A 19422-nucleotide genomic window follows, 5' to 3' on the forward strand; every position below is an offset into this window, starting at 1 on the left:
CCCCACCTTGAAGAGCTGTAGGTCAGACCTACCTCCTTCCGGGGTGGTGAATTCCTTGGTCTCACTGCGAGGCCCATCACCTCTCCCGTTGACCACAACCATCTCCAGCTTGTAGTTACTGTAGGGGAAGAGACGAGCCACCACGCCCCGGGGGCGGTCACCAGGGAAGCTGGCCTGCTGTCTCTTCTGAGACACCCACAGGTTCTTCAGCAAGCTGCTTTCCCTCCAGTAGTAAGCCTTTGAGACAGAGGCAGGCTGATGAGGAGCCAGGCAGCAAGGCCAGGTTAGTGGTTAGTGGTGGTAGTGACTGGTCCTCCCTTTGCTTACTACAGTGTCCCAGTCTCAAAAGACCTCATCCGCCCCATGCAGGCTGGGGGGGACAGCCTTACAGTCCTCACTCACTAGCCACTCATGAAGAGAATGATGCTGAACCTGAAACAGGAGTGTGGTTTCACTCATTTTTGGAGCCATGCCACCTCTATGTCCCAGCCAGGTAACGTGCTGCACGGGGAGAGTCCAGGCCAGAACCACAAATGCGAATCAGGGATCCTGGCGCCGAAAACTCAAAGGCCACCTCAGTTTCAGTTGGATTAGTACAGTGTAGGGAGGCTGCAGGTGGGCATGCAAGGAGCAGGCTGTTCCCAACAGTCAGAGTACAGGCAGCAGTTGGTTTAATTCTCCGAAGCCAAATGATTTCTGTACGGTTGAAGATCTTTAGAGACGGCAGACACATGTCCAGGTAAGCTGGGGCACAGGGCTGTGCAGCAGCAGAGCTTGGATGGGAAGGGTGGCCTCGGAGGGTGGCAGAGGCGAAGGGTATAATGAAGGTCGTATTAGCAGTGGGTGAGAAACCACAGGGCAGTTTGCCCCAGCGGCGTCACCAGCGGAGTGGCGAGGAAATCCAGACTTGCGGAGCTTTGGTAAGTACTTCAGTAAGAAAACTTTCCAGGTTGGTAGGTTAAGGGTTAAAAGTTAACGGTTGGGGAGGAGCTAGGTCAGGGACACTGGGCCTTCTTTTCTTTAGTTCACTGCCAAGTTCCTTTCCCAATAAGGGACTGACCCCTTCTGTCTGTCCCCAGCTGTCCATCAGCCAACTCTTGATGACCTCAGAAGTCACAGACCCAGCGGAACCCATGGCTACACCGTCCTCACTGCCAGCCAGCTGAAAGGCAGCTGTCCTCCTGAGGGAAAACCCTACCATTGCTCCCCCAACCTCAGCCCAGCCCTCTGAGGACACACTACTTGACAGAAACTGCTTCCAGGCCGAAAGCACAAGAGGCCAGGGCCTTCGGAATCTGTGTCGGGTAACAGAGTTGGCTGCGGCCAAAGGGAGACAGCTTAGAGCCCTTCATTGGCTTTTCCTGTTAGTGTGGCTTTCTGGAACCAGGTCAGGGAAGCAAACAGCTCAGCAGGGGTCTCTGAGGGAAAGGTTGTAGCTCAGAGGTGCTTCAGTGAGGCACACGAAGATACACGTTTGTTCAAACGTGCACACCAAACACATGTGTTCTACAGTACCAGCTCAAAGCCAGCACCCTCCTAAGGAGTTCTAGCTGGACTGGACCTTCAGTACACCACGTGTGTTCATGCAGTCATGAGCTGTGTGATGCTCTTCCCAGCAAGGGACCGTGAATAAGATTCTTTCACCTAGTGATGGTGCTGTAACTATCAAGATGTCACATTACCCTATATGTGTAGTGATGCTGCATAAACAGGTCTACTGGGCTGCCAATGACAAAATCAAAGCAATATGATTGGCCTGCTCAGTAAGGAGCATCACCAGGTTACTGCTTTACACATTTATAATAAATATTCCCTACGCTTCGTATTTACTCAATACTCTCATTTTCCTGTGTAGGTTCATGAATGTGAGGCGAGCACTCTACCACTGAGCTACGCCCCTAGGCCTAACTTTATACTTTATCTTATTTTAAAATGCAGCCTACTGTAAAAACAGTTTTCAGTGTTACATTGGCAACGGCCTCACACAGCTTAAGCTTGCTGTGTGTGTTGACTGCAGTAAGCAGCCATGCTGAGGCACTGGCTTATATCACCTAGGTTTGTCTCAGTACACACCACGATGCTGGCACAATGACAAAATTGCCTAATGATGCATTTCCCAGAATATGCCCCTGTTGCTAGGTGAAACATGAACATTTGAATAATATACATAATTATATGTATGCATGCATATGCGCCCCACTGGGTAATTTTGAACTCCAGAAAGCATCTTGAATCAACTTTAGACCCATGAGCGTTCCTAGGGTCCCTCCCAGATCCCCTACACACGCGGCTGCTGCCCCGTGCCCTGGTTAGCGAGCAGGTGGTTAGGCGGGGCTGGGGGCTGGCCTCCTCACTCGGTACTCTCTGAGCTGGCCTTGGACCGTGTCAGAGTAGACCCGGTTCCACTGAAGGCTGATGGCTGTGCTGTTCAAGACTCGGATTTTAACTTCAGTGGGTGCAGCTCTGGGATCTGCAATACGTAGGGACAGAGAGCTGGTTATATAGGTGAGGCTGGTGCTCGGATTCTCGCATCCCCTCTGATGTATTCTGGTGGCCTATTCCTCTACTTTACTGCAGATGAGCCACTCCAGACAACAGGGACATCTCAGGACAAGAGGGTGACAATCCAGGTGACCAGAACGAGCATTTGTGGCACTCAGGTGCTGGGCATCTACTTTCCCTTTCATTCTTTAGCTGCTCCCGTTGCTCTGCAGCCTAAGACGCTGCTCTCTTAGCAGCCAAGTACCCTTTCCTCAGGCTTCTTGAGGAGCTTGGCCAATAGGAGGTGCCAACATGAGGGGCCAAGGTGAGAGTAAAGTGGGCATGGCCATTGCCTCCCCTGGCTTCCTCTACGGGGCTGCAGCCTGACACTGCTGTGCCCCTCTGCCCACAGCCACAGCTCCTAGGGCGATGCCCACAAGTGGTGGTGATTCACGTGTTCCCCTGCCCCTTTGAGGTTCAAAGGGAAATCACAGGTTCCGGGTGCCCTCAAGAGGCCCAGAGACCTTAGTGTTTTCCTCCAATACTCTTCATATATTTTCAGTAATCAATTCAGCATGCACCAACAGAAACACTGTCTGAAGACAGGAGGTGCCCCAGTTTTGTTCAGAAAAGAAGCATGGCTCTGGACCCCTACTCCGCAACCAGAACAAAGCTGCCGCAGTGATGCACAGGCCCCAGATGCAGTGGACAGATGCAGTGGAAACTATGGGGTCATCCAGGGAGCAGGAAATCACACTTACTGACAGACTCCTGTAGGGAATCATTTTCCACCATAAAGGTAGGGCTGGGATAGGCCCCTCTGCTCATTCCCAGTGGGCCCAATCCATGACTGCTCCTGGGCCTTGGTCCTCCCTGCATCCCAGGGAGCCCAGTCTTGCCTCCTACATTCACACCTACTAAGATCTGCCCTGGCCCTTCCCTCTGCTCACCCCACCACTGCCTTCATCTCTTCTTGGATCAGATACACACCCAGCTGTTGAGTCTGTATTTTGCTCAGTAGCTGTGGGGCTGACGATGCACTATCACAGAGGCCGTGCATATGCTTTCACGTAGAGGTCTAGAATGTTGGTTTGCTCATACTCAGCCCCCTAAGAAAATCCAATTGCATGTTCAATTCCAAGGACTGGGAGCAGTTCTGGAATGCTGGGAGATGTGGTGGGTCAGGAAGACTCTGGCTGGTGCTCACTGCCTACCGATCCCCTGCTGTGGGAGTCTAGCCTATGCCCATCTTCCTTGGAGCATCTAAACAGCCCTTTTGAACAGTAGTTCTGATGCCTTCCTTGGTGCCAGCAAGACTTAGCAGTAAAGCAACCTGTCTGGGGACCTGGGAACCTGGGGACCTGGGTTCTATTTTCAAGTGTGATCATTTGTTTGAAATCCTGGACAGGGCTGTTCTAGACTCAGTTTTTACAGCTGTAAAGCTTCAGTTCTGAGCTAAGTGGGGATGTGTTCAAAGACAATTCTCTCCCCGGTGTTACCAGTGATACACGGTCTAGGCCACAGTAGCGTAGCCCTGTGTCCATGGCTGCCCTCCCATGACATATCCTGAGTTTCTCGACCCATGAGAGTGGCCACGTAATAGTTGGCAGTGAGGGTCCTGTTAGGGAAGGGAAGTGGGCAGATACTCACAATCTTCTCCTGAGTACCCAATGACGGTGTCAGGCTCGGGACCCTTCCCAAAGTCATTTTCAGCCTGGACTCGGATCTCATAGGGCACGTAGACAGGGGTCTGCCCCACCACGTAGCGAGAGCCCCACACCGTGACATTGTTCCAGGTTTCTCGGGTCTCTCTCCGTCGCCACTTGACAATGTAGCGCAGGTTGGGGCCAAAGGCGGAGGTAGCATTCATGGGCTGTGCAGGGTGAGACAGACAGGCAGACGGGGTAGACGGGGTATTGGCAGAGCCACCCACAGTTTGCCCTCTCCATCTGTACCAGACTCTCTACTCCGCTGCCCTGCTACCGGCCAGCTCCGTTCCAGTATAGATGATGGTATCCTGCATCTGCTGAGCCCCCAAAGAGCCTAACCTCCCAGGAACTGCGGAGCACCTAGATTTTCTATGACAATAGGTTCACCAGAGACTTAATCACTTTGACTGCAAGCACCACCTACACTGCAGGTGCACAGGGAACAAATGCTTTACTTAGGGCAAACTTCCTCCTACGACAGAAAGAGCAGGGAGCCAAAGGCTGACAGTCATGATCTCCAGAGTCAGAGAGAGGACCCCCAGGTAATCAAGCTACTCCCCTGCTAATGAGCTCAAAATTCCCGAACTGACTTCAGTTCTACCAGATCCGCAAATCAGACTTGCCCTTCTTCATGGGAGCTTGTTAAAGAGGACTGGAGCCCATTCACCCTAAGGACCTGGCTCAGGAACCAGGCTCCCAGAGCTGGCCACACAGCGCCACAGACCAGCTGTCCAGATTTCAAGTTGAGTCCAAAGCCGTTGGCCTAGGATGCTGGAGGGCCAGGCTTCAGAGAGACAGAGCTGACGGTGACTCTGAGGAGCACTGCGTCTCTGACTGTTACCAACTTCAGTGACCTAGTTTTCAGCTTTTAGAAGTGGTCTCGAAAAAGTCAGTTTCTAAGCATATATCTCAGTTATAGTTTGGAAAGTGTAGTCAGGGAGCCAGGGTGAAGAGGGAACTGACAGTCCCAGCCCGAAGGAAGCCTCTCAGCTCATCTAGCCCAGGCTGTAGAAAGATCTGGACTTTGTAATGGCCCAGCGCCTCTGACAGACACCACACAGAGCCAGTACATGCTACACTCAGCATCAATGTTCTGCACGTCTCTCTTTCCTGAAGCCTGAGTCCCTCCTTCAACATCAGAACATCTATTTTGGTGGCTTTCTGGATGAATTTTGCTAAACTGGCAGTCTGTGGAATTGGATGACCTCCGCTCCCATCTCTGTTCTAAACTCCTGCTCCCAGGACGTTGTCCTGTTTGGTTTCTGAATGCCCAGCTCTGAGACTAGCTTGTTTCTCAGAGGTCAGTGGTCCCAATCAGTTACATAGTCTGTAACATACCATGGCCCCAGAGGGCAAGGAATGGGGGCTCCTTGGTGCCTACTGCTAGGTGAGCATGGGGTAGGGAGGTCCTCTTACCGTCCATGTTATCTCCATATTATTCTTTCTTGTCCCTTCTCCCTTCACATCGCTGGGATTGGACTCAGGAGCTGGAACCCAAACAGATAAAGCTGAAGTCAAACCGGAACCTGATCAGGGCACCCTGTTTATTGCCCACCTAGCTGCCCTCTTGTGTACTCTGGCTCTTCGCAGCTCCTGACTCTCTTTTCCTCCCATGCATGATACATCTTCCTAGCTAAGATTTAAACCCCCAAAGTAGACCTAGTTTCTTTAATCCTCTGACAGTTAACCCCTATTATAGACCTTTCCACACTGCGGGTGGCCATTGTGCTAACTCCGTGCGCTGTTCCCTTCATAGACCAGCCGCCAGTATGTTTTGTGACACGCTGGCTTATCCTGGTATTTAATATTTTGGGGCAAGCATTTCTGCCTCCATGAGCTGGTGTGATCTCATAAACTTAAACATTATTAGAAAGAGAAATCCGTCATAACCCCAGATTATCTATCTTTATGTGCACCTCTGCCACCGCTCTGCCCCTTCCAGCAGACAATAAAGAATCATTAACAGTAATAAAAATGTCAGTTAAGATTAATTATGTGCTTATCACATGACAGGCACCACAGTAAGCGCATGGCATGCATTTTCTCTTTTCTTTCATGTGCATCGGTGTGTGCACATGTGTGGAGGCTGGGGGTCAACACTGGGTGTCGTCCTTAATCACTCTCCACTTTAGCTTTTGAGACAGGGTCTCTCGCTGTAACTGGACATCAGTGATTCAGCTTCAGTGGCTGACCAGCAAGTCCCAGGCATCCTCCTGTCCCCACTTCCCCAGTGCTGGCATTACAGATGAGTGCCACCGTGCCCATAGGTTCTGGGGATTGGATTTAGGTCTTCACGCTTCACGGCAAGCAGTATACAAACTGAACTATCATCCTGGCCCCCAGGAAGACAAATTTTCTTCTTAAAATCTTTATCTATCTATCTGTCTGTCTGTCTGTCTATCTATCTATCTATCTATCTATCTATCTATCTATCTATCTATCTATCTACCTACCTATCTGGTGGTGTATGTGTGAGTTCACACGTACCATAGCGCATGTGCGAAGGCCAGAGGAGAACTTTTGGGAGTCAGTCATCTCCACCCACCATTTGGTAGCAGGGATCAAACTCAGGTCACCAGACTTGGCAGCTGGTGCCACGCCCTAAGCTATCTCGCTGGCTTTTTCAAGCAGGTGTCCTCACCATAGCCCTGAGAAGTCTGTGTTAGTGTAAGGCGAGGAAGCCTGGTCTCGGACAGGCAAGTGACCTGCCTAAGTTCCCGTGGCTGGGAGCTGGGAGGGATTCAGTGCACACAGGGCCCCTGGAGCTCAAGTACTCACGGGCCCCACTGGTTCTATAGCGCTCAGACGGAAGGCTGGGGTGGCTGCTCCCAACCTCGTTGACAGCGATGACTCGGAACTGGTAGTTGACATATGGGGACAGTTGGAGGACAGCAGAGTTGACACTGCCTGGGAACTTGGAGTGGTCGTGCCAGACCCCCGGTTGGAACTGGTCCTCTTCAAACTGGATGACGTAGTCTGAGTGGACAAGGAGGACAGGGCTGTTCTGGGAGTCACAAAGCCCTGCTTTAGAAGCACATCCTTCTCGGCTTCTGTTTATCTCCACCATCTCCCCAGGATAGACAGTGGCCCGTGAAGAAGTCTTCCCGAGATACCGGAGGGAATCAGGGCCGTGTCCTGAGGCAGGGGTGGGAGCAGACTCCGAGGGGCCCTAGTCCAAGGCTGTTATGTCCCCAGCTCTCTCTGGCTTTGGACCACAGGGCCCTGGGCTGACCTGTGATGGGGCTGTTGTTATCATCCCCTGGGATCCAGGTCAGCCTCACGCTCCTCTCAGCCAGGTCAGTGAGCTCCAGGTCCCTGGGTCGGTCTGGCCGTCCTGGCAGTAGAAGGAAAAGACATTACTCTGAGCTCGCAAGCAAGAGTCAGTCCCTCTCCTTGGGGTGGGTGGTGCTCATCCTTACAGGTCCCTGAAGGAGTTGGGTCTCTACTGCTAGCAGATCAAATCCCAACCTACTCTGGAGGGCTAATGCGGGGACCACCCCCTTCCCTCCAGGAGACAAGGAAGAACCAAGACTCCTACAGACTGTGGAACAAGGAAATAAAGAGCATCAGGTGGGGCAGAGGGAACGGGGGGCCGAGTCTTCCTGTTTCTTCTGCTCCTTTAGAACACGCACTTTGGGAAAGGCTGTTGCTCCCATAAGAGAGACTTCAGGGAGGTGTGGAGCATCTCATTTCTCAGGATTACTACTTGTTTCTCTGGCTGCCAGGACCCTCAGGACCAGAGCCCAGGAGAGCATTGCAGTACTGAGCAGAGCAGACAGATGAGGGCAGTGGGGAGGGTCCAGGGGAAGACCAGGCACATCAGGAGGAGACTTAGTTTGGATTCAGTGAGGGAGTAGAATAGAGGGGCCTAGAGGCATCCACACAGGAGTAAGGGAAGTGCCTTTGGGGGATGGTGGTTTCTACTCTCCTGGCTTTGGAAGGGAGCCATACAGCCACAGAATACAGGTAGACAAGTTCCCCCACATCTTACCTCCTGAACCAGCTATTATGTTTTGGGTGGTTGGGAGGACCTAGACAGTGGTGTGCATGTGTGCATGTGTGTGCGTGCGCGTGTTTGTGTGTGTTGGGGGAGGGAGGACTTAGATGAATAGCAGTAGGTGTGTGGGGGTCTATAAACTGATGAGCCTGTAAGGGATAATCTGAGGAAGCAGCCTTCCTGACTGGCCATTAGGCACTTCTGAGGTGTAGCGAGGGGCAGACAGCAGGAACCTCAAGGGAGGGCTAAGTGGAGCCAGAGGAAAGGAGATAAATTGCAGTCCAGACTTCAGAGTCTAGCCTGCAGAAGGAGCCCAGGGCAGGGTTGTGAGATGGTCCGGGGAGGCAGGTGGCTATGGATTCCTGAGGGCCAGGGGTCACGTGGGGCAGGCAGAGTGTTGTCCACTGGTTTGTAATGTGCAGTCGTCTCCTGAGACACATTCCTCCTTAAGAACCCACCCCTGGGCACCAGAGCTCCCATTAGTACAAATTACCTTTGGGCAGGTCAGCAAAACGGTTAGTTGGAGTGGCCTGATCAGCTGCAACAGTAAGACGGGTTATCCAGGTTAGCAGGTTAGCAGAGTTAAAGGGTTCTAGAAGGATGAGGCTTTCACAGCTGTCCCTGTGCTGGGGGCCCCAAGCTTGGCTACACTCTCCCTTCCACAGACGGGCCTGCCTCCCAGGTGACTCCTTGGGTTTTTTCACGGCCTAAGAGTGTTGTCTCTTGGGTCTTCCTGTCCAGATATATTGGCACATCTGGGCTGTTCATGGCCAGAGAGCTGTGACCTCCACTGAAGGAGTTGAGAGAGAAGAGGACCTGATTCACTGGAAAGGCGTAGCCGCCTCCCCTTCTGTTTAGGGTGTTTTGGTATCTGCAGTCCAGCCTGGACATCTGGACAAGAAGGGGTAGCGTCATTTTGTTCAGTGCGTGGCACAATGTGCAATGCCACTAAAACCCAGGAACAGCATAGGAGGAGAAGAAAGCTGGAGGAAGTATTGGAAACAGGCACATACACACACACATACCACATATACACCATACACATATACCACACCACATATACATACATACACATGCACACCATACCAAACACATACCACATACATGCTATACACATATGCACACACATACACACATCACATAATATTACCACATATACTACACCACATATACATACACACACATATGCATACCACACACATACATACACATGCCAAACACATACCACCTATCACATACATGCTATACACACATACACACACATACACCACACACACACCAAACACATACACACATCACACACACCCCCAAACACATACACAGACCACAAACATCTCGTATACAACACACACCACACACAATACCACATACACACCATACACACCACACCCCAACACCAAATACATACATAGACCACAAACATCACATATAAAACACACACACACACACTTGCTCCAGCATTGCTGGGGGTGGCTTTAGTCAATGTGGCGGTGTGGAAGGCGCTGTAAGAGAGAGCAGAAGAGGCAGAAGTCGCTCCGCTTTCCACCATTCCACACCTTTCAGCTGGGGTTGGGAGGTCAAGAACCTCACTCAGGCAAACTTCAAATTGTCCTCCTCAGCTGACTGGAGAGCGGCAGCTTACTAATCCAGAGACTTGAGGTCATGACCCCTGACTGCCGCTTACTGGGCATTGCCCTGGGGCCCACCCAGCACTCACAGCTGCTCTGGCTGCTGGGAAGCAGGGAGAAGGGTGGTTAGTGCTGACGTAAGTGGCAGCCGTTACCTAGAACAGTGAGGTATGCCTTGGCCAGGTCTTGGTCCAGCTCGGTGCTGGCCATGCACGTGTAACTGCCTTGGTCCCGCTCTGCCACACCAAAGATGGTCAGGGAGTCATCTTCCTTCTTCATCCTGCAAGGTGCCGGACTGTGGTTAGCAGGAGGGTGGCTCCCCTATGGTGCATATCTGTGCCAGACTGCGGTTAGCAGGAGGGTGGAGTTAGCAGAAGGGTAGCTCCCCTATGGTACATATCTGCTACTCTCTTCCCACAAGGGGACAGTGAGAAGAAAAAGGAGGTGGCAGGGCCCGGGGAGAGCTACAACTCCTTGGAGGGGTGTGAGGTGCCATCTCAACACTCTGACCAGATGTAGGAGAAGAGAAAGTGGAGGGGATGCTCCTCAGCATCCACACTGCACCGTGCATCTCTGAGACTTTCTCGTGTTGCACACACTTCCCAAATTAGGGTACCATCACCCCGACACACCTAAGACAGGCTGGTGTTGTTTCTCTTCCCCTGCACGTGTTTTGTCCTGTGTACCAGTTTGGGTGTTCTGTCCCTGGGCTCCTCTGACCTGTGTCCACCAGAGGGAGGAGCATCCCAGAGAAATGCAAGATTGTAGTAGAACTGTCAGCACCAATGGGTGCTGGATGCCCATGCACTGAGGCAGGGTGTGGCCCTGCATGAAGCTGGGTGAGACTGGGATGGATGATGCCTTACTGCCTAGAAGAGAGATAGCAAAGAGAGTCCCAGGAAGGGGGATAGGGATCAGTGGCTCTCAATCCTAACTGTCCATTACAAAACACCCAGGGGACCTTCCAATACCATCAGCGCCCTTACACAAATAAAGCCAGAACTGGTGTGGGAGGGATAGGTGGGACACCAGCAAAGCACCCAGAAGATATAGGAGCTGAGAACCACCAGGCATTGCAAGGGATGTGTAGCTGGGGTCAGTCCTGCCCTCTACTGGGGAAGAAGGGTACTACAAGCACAAGCAGAGTCGAGAGGATTGGAATGTGGAGGGCAGAAGAGAGGCGTATGGAGGGGGAAGGGAGGAAAATGATATATAAAAGAAGGGAGGAAGAAAAGCGAGAGAGGGGGTGAAGGAGAGAGCGACAGGTAGAGAAGAGAGAAGAGTGGTTCCTGAGGCTGCCCCCGAGGAAAGGGCCACCAAAGCCATCACCACTAGTAGCTCCTAGTGGCACGCATGACCCTGAAAAGAAGAGCAAACGTCCTCTTCAATGTGCGTCAGGAATTGAGATGAGAGCAGACACCTGTTCCCAATGTACAGCGGTTCATCGTCCTTCAGCCAGGAGACCATGAGCTTCAAGGAGGGGTCATGCTTCACGCGACACTCCAGCTGCACCGTGGTGCCCCTCTTGACCACCTGGTCCTCGGGCATCCTGTAGATCCTGGTGGGGTCTGTGACAACAATTGGAAAGCTGGCATGGACCCCTCTTCTGCCCACCAGCCCCAATGTGGCCATGTAGTGAGACACGCCTCACTTTGAGGTGTCAGACACAGTACAGCCAGCTGGAAGAGGTTCTGTGTGGGGGGTAATTGAAATCTCCAAAGAGTTCTCGGGCTCAGAAGTCCAGCATGTGCGTGGTAGTGAGGGGAAGCGGGTGAGCTTCTGGATCAGGTTGATAAGGGGCCTCAGCGTTCCCACATTTAGGTTAGCTAGAGCCACTGAGAGGACGTGGTGTCCACCAGACCTCAGGCAGGGGTGTCTCTGGATACCTGTGAGCATAGCTTTCTTGCCCGGCCTGAACTTCTACCTGTGAACCCCCTTGCTTACCTTTGACCTCCAGGCGGACTTGATTTTCAGCTTTGCCCAGGATGTTGGTGGCCACACAGGTGTAGATGCCTTGGTCCTCTTTGCGGATCATCTTGATTTCCAGACTGCCGTTTTCGTAGACGTGGTAGTTACCACCATCCAGGTTGCTTCCTTGCCCATTCTTAAACCTCACAACAGAGCAGTGAACACAGCATACTGAGAAAGGACTGGCCCAAGGGAGCTAGGAAGCAGCAGAGTCCACGGTGAGGCAGACACATGGAGTCCTGAGTTTTGCAGCCTCTGCCTATAACTACTAGCTGGCTCTGGAGAGACACGGCTCCTCACTGAACCATATGGGAGTTCACCCAGATGGCCAGCTTGGACTGTTTAAGGATCCCTTTAGGGCAGATGGGAGTAAAATAACAAATGCCTTCCGCCGGGGAGACCTGGTCTTCTGGGACTTACCATCGGAGTGTTGGAATAGGAGACCCGAAGAATGGACAGTCCAACCGTGTCCGATTGTAAAGGATCACCCTGATGAGCTGGTTCCGGGGAGACAGCATCCGAGGAGGCACATCTGAAAGCCCAGAGGGTCAGTTTGCCATTATGGGTGCGGCACACAACCCTTCCCCTCCCTGATGTCACCACAGTATGCTTCCAGTTTCCGGTGACTTTCCAGACATCTGGATACCCGCCCCTTTCTTTTGCAAGCCTCGTCTAAGGGAGACTGTCCAAACTACAGCCCCTGCGGTTCAGGTGTCCCAGGATCATTACAAATGCTTTGTAGACCACAGTCATGTTACAATGTCAAAGGATGGGACATCCTTGCTGGAAGGTTTAGGTGAGGAAGGGGTGTATTTATCTGCCTCACATCCAAACTAGCTTTCTGCAAAGGGTTTCCCCAAATTATCCCACAAGTTCTGGAGCTGATCCCCTGTAACTCTGAGACACCTTGTATCTACCGGTTCGCATAGCCCTCTCCTTGCTCAAGGAGTGCAGCAACCATGCTTGAAAGCACTTCCTACCCACCTTCTCTGATGGAATGGGTCCTGTGGTCACCTGCTTGGTGGAGTGCAAGTCCTCCATTCTCCCCACAAACCCCACCTCCATGCTCCACGCCACCCCAAGTCTGCCCAGTGTGCCTGGGCTCCAGAGAAGAGAATGTACCCAATGGTATCACTACACCCCAGCGGGCAGAGTAGGCTATGAGGGTATGCTCACCCAACACACTGACGAAGGCATTGGCCAGCAGGTAGCCATGTTCATTGGATGTATTGCATTGGTACACCGCCCTGCTGCTGATCTGAGTGTCCCGGAAGATGATAGTGTCCCCGGCCACCTCACGGTTGGGGTTGGGCGGTGCCGCTACAGGTAAGAAAAATAGGTTTCCCATAAGAAATGGAACCAGGTAGAGTGAGGGGCAAGCAGGGCTCTGGACAGGGTACCAAACATGCTAAGGGTTCTATGGAAGAGGCAGTAGGGTGGGCCCGGTAGACCCAGATTTCAGATTCAGCACCATGACCCTGTGACCTGGGCCCTCCGGGAGTTTGTTTCTCAATCCATCATCTGGCCAGAATCTGAATCTTTGCTTTATCCAAGCAACAGCTGGAGAGCTATGGAAAGACTAACTCTGAAAACAGGAATCGAGCTGCATCTCCAGTCAGCATTATTCGCGGTCTGCTTCAGATCCTGGTCTGTGGGACAAGCCATCACCGTCTCATGACAGTATCCCGAGACTTTCCATATAGGTACAAGGTGAACGGTGGAAGGCCCAAGCAACATCGCTACTGTTTTCACTCGATTTATTTAGTTAGTTAATTTTCCAAGACAGGGTCTCGTTATGTAGCTCTTGCTGACCTTCAACTTACCATGAGGCCCAGACTGGCCTTAAACACGTGGCAATCCTCCTGTCTTAGCCTCCCTCCCAATCCTTGGGATTACAGACATGAGTAAGTCATTGTCCAGACACCCATTCATTATGATTTTAACCCAATGTACACTGACAAAAATACAGCAACATCCACATAGCCCAAACACGCCGTTCTCCCATCCTCTGGGCAGAATCTCACTCACAAAAAGCTACCCACCAACCAGAGCTTCAAGTCAACTGAAGTAGCCTACAAGAGAGGCCATTCTTGCCTATATTTCTCCTGATATTACTGGCCTTGGGGAGCTGCAGGCCCTGCTCATATGTCACTCTGAGACTTGGGGCAAATCAATACATCTGGGAGAGCATCATTCCCATCTTCCCTCTGAGAAGGAAAAATGATGAAAGAGAGAAGGGGCTATAAAACAAAAACTTTCCAGAAAAGTAAAGAACAGCTGCTTCTCTCATTTGCAGCCACTGGAAATATCTGGACTTGGGAGCAAATGCTTTGGCTGAGACCGTGTGTTCACTGGGATTGCTCAGACCTGCAAGGCGAACGGGAGTCTGGCCCTACGGCGCCACTCAACAGATAGAGGATCTGGGGACTCAGCAGAAGGTAAATTAAGGCATGCATAGTCAGTGTCCTATCATCTACCCTGGGACCTACTCAGCAAAAAGGTACCTGGAGCGTGGCACCACCAACCTGAACACCTCCTTAGCCTGGCCAGTTTCCTGAACCCAATTTCCCTGCCAGTCACTTCTCTTAGGCTTCCTGCAGGGGCTGACAGATGACCTCAGGGCCAAGGCTCAGCTGCCAGCCCTGGGCTGCTGCTACAACACAGTGCTACCAAGTACACCGCCACTGCCTGCTTCCCCCAAAGTCTACAAGGACGGAAGACTGTAGCCAGAGGGCTGCGGCTACATCTCTGCTCATGGTGGGATAACGAGTCCTCTGGGACAGCCACAGACTGTTCTAGTCCTCTGCAGTCCAATGCAGGCCGCATTTCCTCACCTTTTGGGGTTTAAAGAGCACAGACACAGCACCTAGCCAGCTGCCTCCCCTTCACCTGTCTCCAATTATGCACCTGCTCCTTTCCTTAACTACTTTTAAAATGATTTCTCTACTTAGCATATGAAAATTACGGGACGATATTCTCATGTAAAAAAAAAAGCAATGAGCTTGGATCATCTTCCCCCAACTACACTCCCATTCCCCCCCTGCTCCCCTGTTCCCAGCCCCACAACCTCCTTTCTGCTTTCATATCACATAGACTTGTGTTTATATTCAACTATGTGAGATTTTTATCTTTTCCCCCCTCTTATTGCCTTCTCTTATCTCCTTTCCCTTCCTTTTAAATATTCCTCCCCTTTTACAGACTTCTACCTACCTATGTGATCTTCACACATGTATGTATGTAAGTCCAGATTCCACACATGAGAACACACAGAACACCTGTGTGAGTATGACTTATTTCACTTAGCATGATGCCAAGAGCTGGAATAAAACAGCTGGTTTATTTTTTATGTCAGGATAAGACACCATCGTGTCTCTGTACTGTTATTCTCCGTCTGCTCGTCTGTGGATGTGCAAAGGGGCTGCTTCTGTCTCCTGGCTACTGTGAACAGCACAGTGAAAGCACGGGTCTACAAGAATCTCCGTGGTGCTCAGATTCCTTTGAGCACATAGGTGATCAGGAACAGTGTCGCTTGATTATAAGGTAGTTTTATTTCTAGTTTTCTAAAGGAATTTTATTTTGTGCGTATCTGCCTGGGTGTATACGTGCCACAGTACAGGTGTAGAGGTCAGAGGGCAACTTCTGGGAGTTGGTTCTCTCCTCCTACCATGTGAGCCTTAGGGATCACACTCAAGCTCTCGGGCTGGGCAGCAGGTGTCTGAATCTTCTGAGCCACCTCACCAGCCAAGTACAAGATGTTAGAAAGGGATGAAGGCTGCTTTATCTGTGATGTGCGTGGGGACAGGTTTGCCACCACACATGTGGTCAGAGGACAACTTTGTGGAGTTGGTTCTCCTCTTTCATTTTTTAAAATATTTATTTATTTATTATGTATATAATATTCGGTCTGTATGCCTGCAGGCCAGAAGAGGACACCAGACCCCATTACAGATGGTTGTGAGCCACCATGTGGTTGGGAATTGAACTCAGGACCTTTGGAAGAGCAGGCAATGCTCTTAACCTCTGAGCCATCTCTCCAGCCCCTCTCCTTCCATTTTTATCTGGGTTCTAGGCTTATGCAGCAAGTACCTTCACCTGCTGAGTCACCTCAATAACTCCATTCTCAGGGTGTGAATGTGTGTAGATAAAGATCTCAATATGTAACAACTCTGTTCTCAGTGTGTGTGTGTGTGTGTGTGTGTGTGTGTGTGTACACAAAGATCTCATTATGTAGCCTGAATTGGCTTGGAACTCACTCAGTAGCCCAGACTGCCCTCAAACTCACAGAGATCCTCCTGCCTCTGCTTCCCGAGTGCGTGCACCACCCTCAGCACCTACTTTAGCTTCCTGAGGAACTTCCACAGCTGATGTCACAGCGGCAGCCCCGCTGACAGTGCCGCCAGCAGTGCATATGTGGGTTCCTCCTTCCTCACACTCTAACCTGCATTGTTTTTGTCGCATTCTGGTTGTTTTCATTTGCACCTTCTTGATGGCTGGGGGTGTTAAATGCGTTTTCCATGTATTTGTTGGTCATTCATATTTTTTTTGAGAACTACCTGTTCAGTTAGTTTGCCTGTTTGTTGATTGGATGGGTTGTTCTCCTGATGCTAAATCTTGGAGTTCTTCACAGAGTTTAGATATTAATCCTGTTAGATGTACAGTTGGCAGACACTTCCCCCTTTCTGTGTCTGTCTCTCCACTCTGCCAGTCCCCCACACTCTGTGTCTGTCTCTCCACTCTGCCAGTCCCCCCACACTCTGTGTCTGTCTCTCCACTCTGCCTGTTCCCCCACACTCTGTGGTTGTCTCTCCACTCTGCCTGTTCCCCCACACTCTGTGGTTGTCTCTCCACTCTGCCTGTTCCCCCATTCTGCAGGCCGTCTCTCCACTCTGCCAGTCCCCCCACACTCTGTGGTTGTCTCTCTACTCTGCAGGTCCCCATCCCCATTCTGCAGGCCGTCTCTCCACTCTGCCTGTTCCCCCCATTCTGCAGGCCGTCTCTCTACTCTGCAGGTCCCCATCCCCATTCTGCAGGCCGTCTCTCTACTCTGCAGGTCCCCATCCCCATTCTGCAGGCCGTCTCTCCACTCTGCCTGTTCCCCCCATTCTGCAGGCCGTCTCTCCACTCTGCCTGTTCCCCCCATTCTGCAGGCCGTCTCTCCACTCTGCCTGTTCCCCCCATCCTGTGGTTGTCTCTCCACTCTGCCTGTTCCCCCCATTCTGCAGGCTGTCTCTCCACTCTGCCTGTTCCCCCCATCCTGTGGTTGTCTCTCCACTCTGCCTGTTCCCCCCATTCTGCAGGCTGTCTCTCCACTCTGCCTGTTCTCCCCATTCTGCAGGCTGTCTCTCCACTCTGCCTGTTCCCTCTATTCTGCAGGCCGTCTCTCCACTCTGCCTGTTCCCCCCATCCTGTGGTTGTCTCTCCACTCTGCTGGTTGTCCCACCACTGTACAGAAGCTTTTATTCTACACACATCCGATCTGTCAGTTCCTGGAATGATTTCCCGAGATGCTGAAAACTTTTGCAGAAGGCCCTTGCCTATGGCCACATCTCCAAAACCACAAAACACTGTTTTCCTCTAACAGTTTTAGGCTTTACATGAAGATCTTTGAACTATTTTGCATTAAATTTTGTACAAGAGATGGATCTAGGATCATTCTTTTACATCCAGTGTCTCCAGGACCATTTGTTAAAGAGGCTGTCTTCTTGACAACGAACGTTTGTGCCAACTTTGTCAAAAATTAGGTGGCTGTGGTTGAGAGTTTATATCAGGGTCGTGTATGCTAATCCATTGGTCTGTTTACATTTTGTTCCAGAACCAGACTGTTTTTATTACTATAACTCTGTAGTATATTTTGAGATCAGGTATAGTGATGTCTCCAGCCCCTCCCCCTCCTATTTGGGATCTTTTTTTCCCCACATGATCTTAAAGACCTCCCTCCAATTCTGTCATTAAGATTTAGGTGAGGATGGAGTAGACTTGTAATTGCTTTTGGTATTAATATTCATGGTATTACTCTTGCCAAACCATGAACATGGGAGGTTGAGATGGTTAGTGTTATACACTTGACAGGTTCTAGAATCCATAGACGACAAGACTTAAGGCATGCCTGTGAGCGAGCATACAGACCAGATGGGTGGAGGTTGGGAAGACCAACCTTAACTGTGAATCCTTCCACAGCTGGGGTTCTGGCCTGAACAAAAAGTAGAAAGAGAGCTGACACCATTGTTCTCCTCTCTGTCAACTGCAAATGCAGCCACCTCCAGTTCGGACGGCCACGAACTCCCAGCTAAGGTGGACCACATCCTCGAACTGTGAACCAAGCAAACCTCCCTTAGATTGCCTCTGTCTGGTCACTGCAGTGACAAGACAAGGAACTACCCCAAAGGTCCTCCGGATTACTAGGGTCGTCTTTAATGACTTTCTTCAGCGTTCTGAGTTTAGTCATGGCAGCTTTCACTTTCCTGGTTAGAGTTATCACTGGGGTTTTGTTTTGTTGTTTGTTTGTTTTGGGCTTCGTTTTGTTTTTGTTTATTTTTGCTTCTTTTGTTGTTTGTTTTTCTTTGTTTATTGTTTCATTGTTGGTTTTCTTTTCCTTCTCAGCAAGTTTGCTATTAGAATGATTTTAGCTTGCAATTGTTTTACTGATAATTGATAACTCTTCCATCTATGTTTATCAGGGAAACGTGCGCAGCGTGTGTGTGTGTGTGTGTGTGTGTGTGTGTGTGTTGTGTGTGTTCTTTTCAAGCTCTGGTAAATTCTGCAGCAGTGAATCTTGCCTAGTCCAGGGCTTCAGTCTTGCGGCTTCTTTGGGGTCTGTTCAATTTGCTTATACATTCTTGATTTAATTTAGGTGGGTCATATGCATCTAGACTTTATCCATTTCTTCTAGATTTTTCAAAATATATATGTTTTTCCCTAAACATTTTCTAGATTTCATTGAAACCTGTGGTAATGTCCCCCTTTTATATCTAATTTTATTAACTTTGGTATCCTCTCTTTCCTTCGGTTCATTTGGATAAGAATTTGTCAATCTCATTTAAACTCTTCATTTCACTAAGTTTCTTTCCTGATTTTTTACTACTCCTTTCTATCCACCACTTTTGGGTTTGAATTGTTCTTGTTTCGCCGAGACTTTGAAGTTCACCCTTGGGTGATTTAGGTGAGATCTTTCAGAAAAGGAGTCATAGCTATGAATGCTCCTTTTAGAACGGCCTTTGTTATAGCTCAAAGGTTCTGATAAGTTGTGATTTTTTCTCATTTGATTTTCAGAATTTAATTTTTTTCTCCAAGATTTCTTCAATGACCCACTGCTCGCTCAAGAGCACACTTGTGAGCTCTTGTCCTTTTTCTCTTTATTGATTTCTAATCATATTTCACTGCAATCTGAAAAGATACAGAAGATGTTTCAATTACTTTATATTGTTATAACTTTCTTATGGCATAAAATATGATCTAAATGTGATCGACTTTAGTGGAAGTTTCATGGATTGCAGAGATGAATGTGTTTTTGCACTGTTGAGAGGAATGTTCTGTAAATGCCTGCCAAGTCCATTCGATCTTGGGTGTGGATTAACCCTGAAGTTTCTTTACTGACTTCAGGTCTGGATGGCCTACCTATTGCTGAGATGGGATATTATGA

General features: G+C 50.2%; 1 protein-coding gene across 29 annotated transcripts in view; it reads right to left on the reverse strand.

Moving 5' to 3' along the window:
* Nucleotides 1-19422, reverse strand: part of Nfasc (neurofascin) — a 162165-nt gene that overhangs the window by 31488 nt on the left and 111255 nt on the right. For 11 of the 29 annotated variants that reach the window (XM_075987913.1, XM_075987920.1, XM_075987909.1 and 8 more), the window contains 12 exons: nucleotides 12960-13103; nucleotides 12204-12315; nucleotides 11760-11926; nucleotides 11236-11383; nucleotides 9971-10095; nucleotides 8681-8725; nucleotides 7423-7524; nucleotides 6969-7166; nucleotides 5607-5677; nucleotides 4132-4354; nucleotides 2355-2470; nucleotides 33-237 (listed from right to left, as the gene is read on the reverse strand). In XM_075987913.1, the coding sequence (XP_075844028.1) occupies nucleotides 33-237; nucleotides 2355-2470; nucleotides 4132-4354; nucleotides 5607-5677; nucleotides 6969-7166; nucleotides 7423-7524; nucleotides 8681-8725; nucleotides 9971-10095; nucleotides 11236-11383; nucleotides 11760-11926; nucleotides 12204-12315; nucleotides 12960-13103 (1656 nt within the window). The remainder of the gene's footprint in view (nucleotides 1-32; nucleotides 238-2354; nucleotides 2471-4131; nucleotides 4355-5606; nucleotides 5678-6968; nucleotides 7167-7422; nucleotides 7525-8680; nucleotides 8726-9970; nucleotides 10096-11235; nucleotides 11384-11759; nucleotides 11927-12203; nucleotides 12316-12959; nucleotides 13104-19422) is intronic. The other 18 variants (XR_012912043.1, XR_012912042.1, XM_075987926.1 and 15 more) reach the window with 3 other exon arrangements.

This window comes from Microtus pennsylvanicus, chromosome 10, assembly GCF_037038515.1.
Source record: "Microtus pennsylvanicus isolate mMicPen1 chromosome 10, mMicPen1.hap1, whole genome shotgun sequence".
NCBI classification, from domain to species: Eukaryota; Metazoa; Chordata; class Mammalia; order Rodentia; family Cricetidae; genus Microtus; species Microtus pennsylvanicus.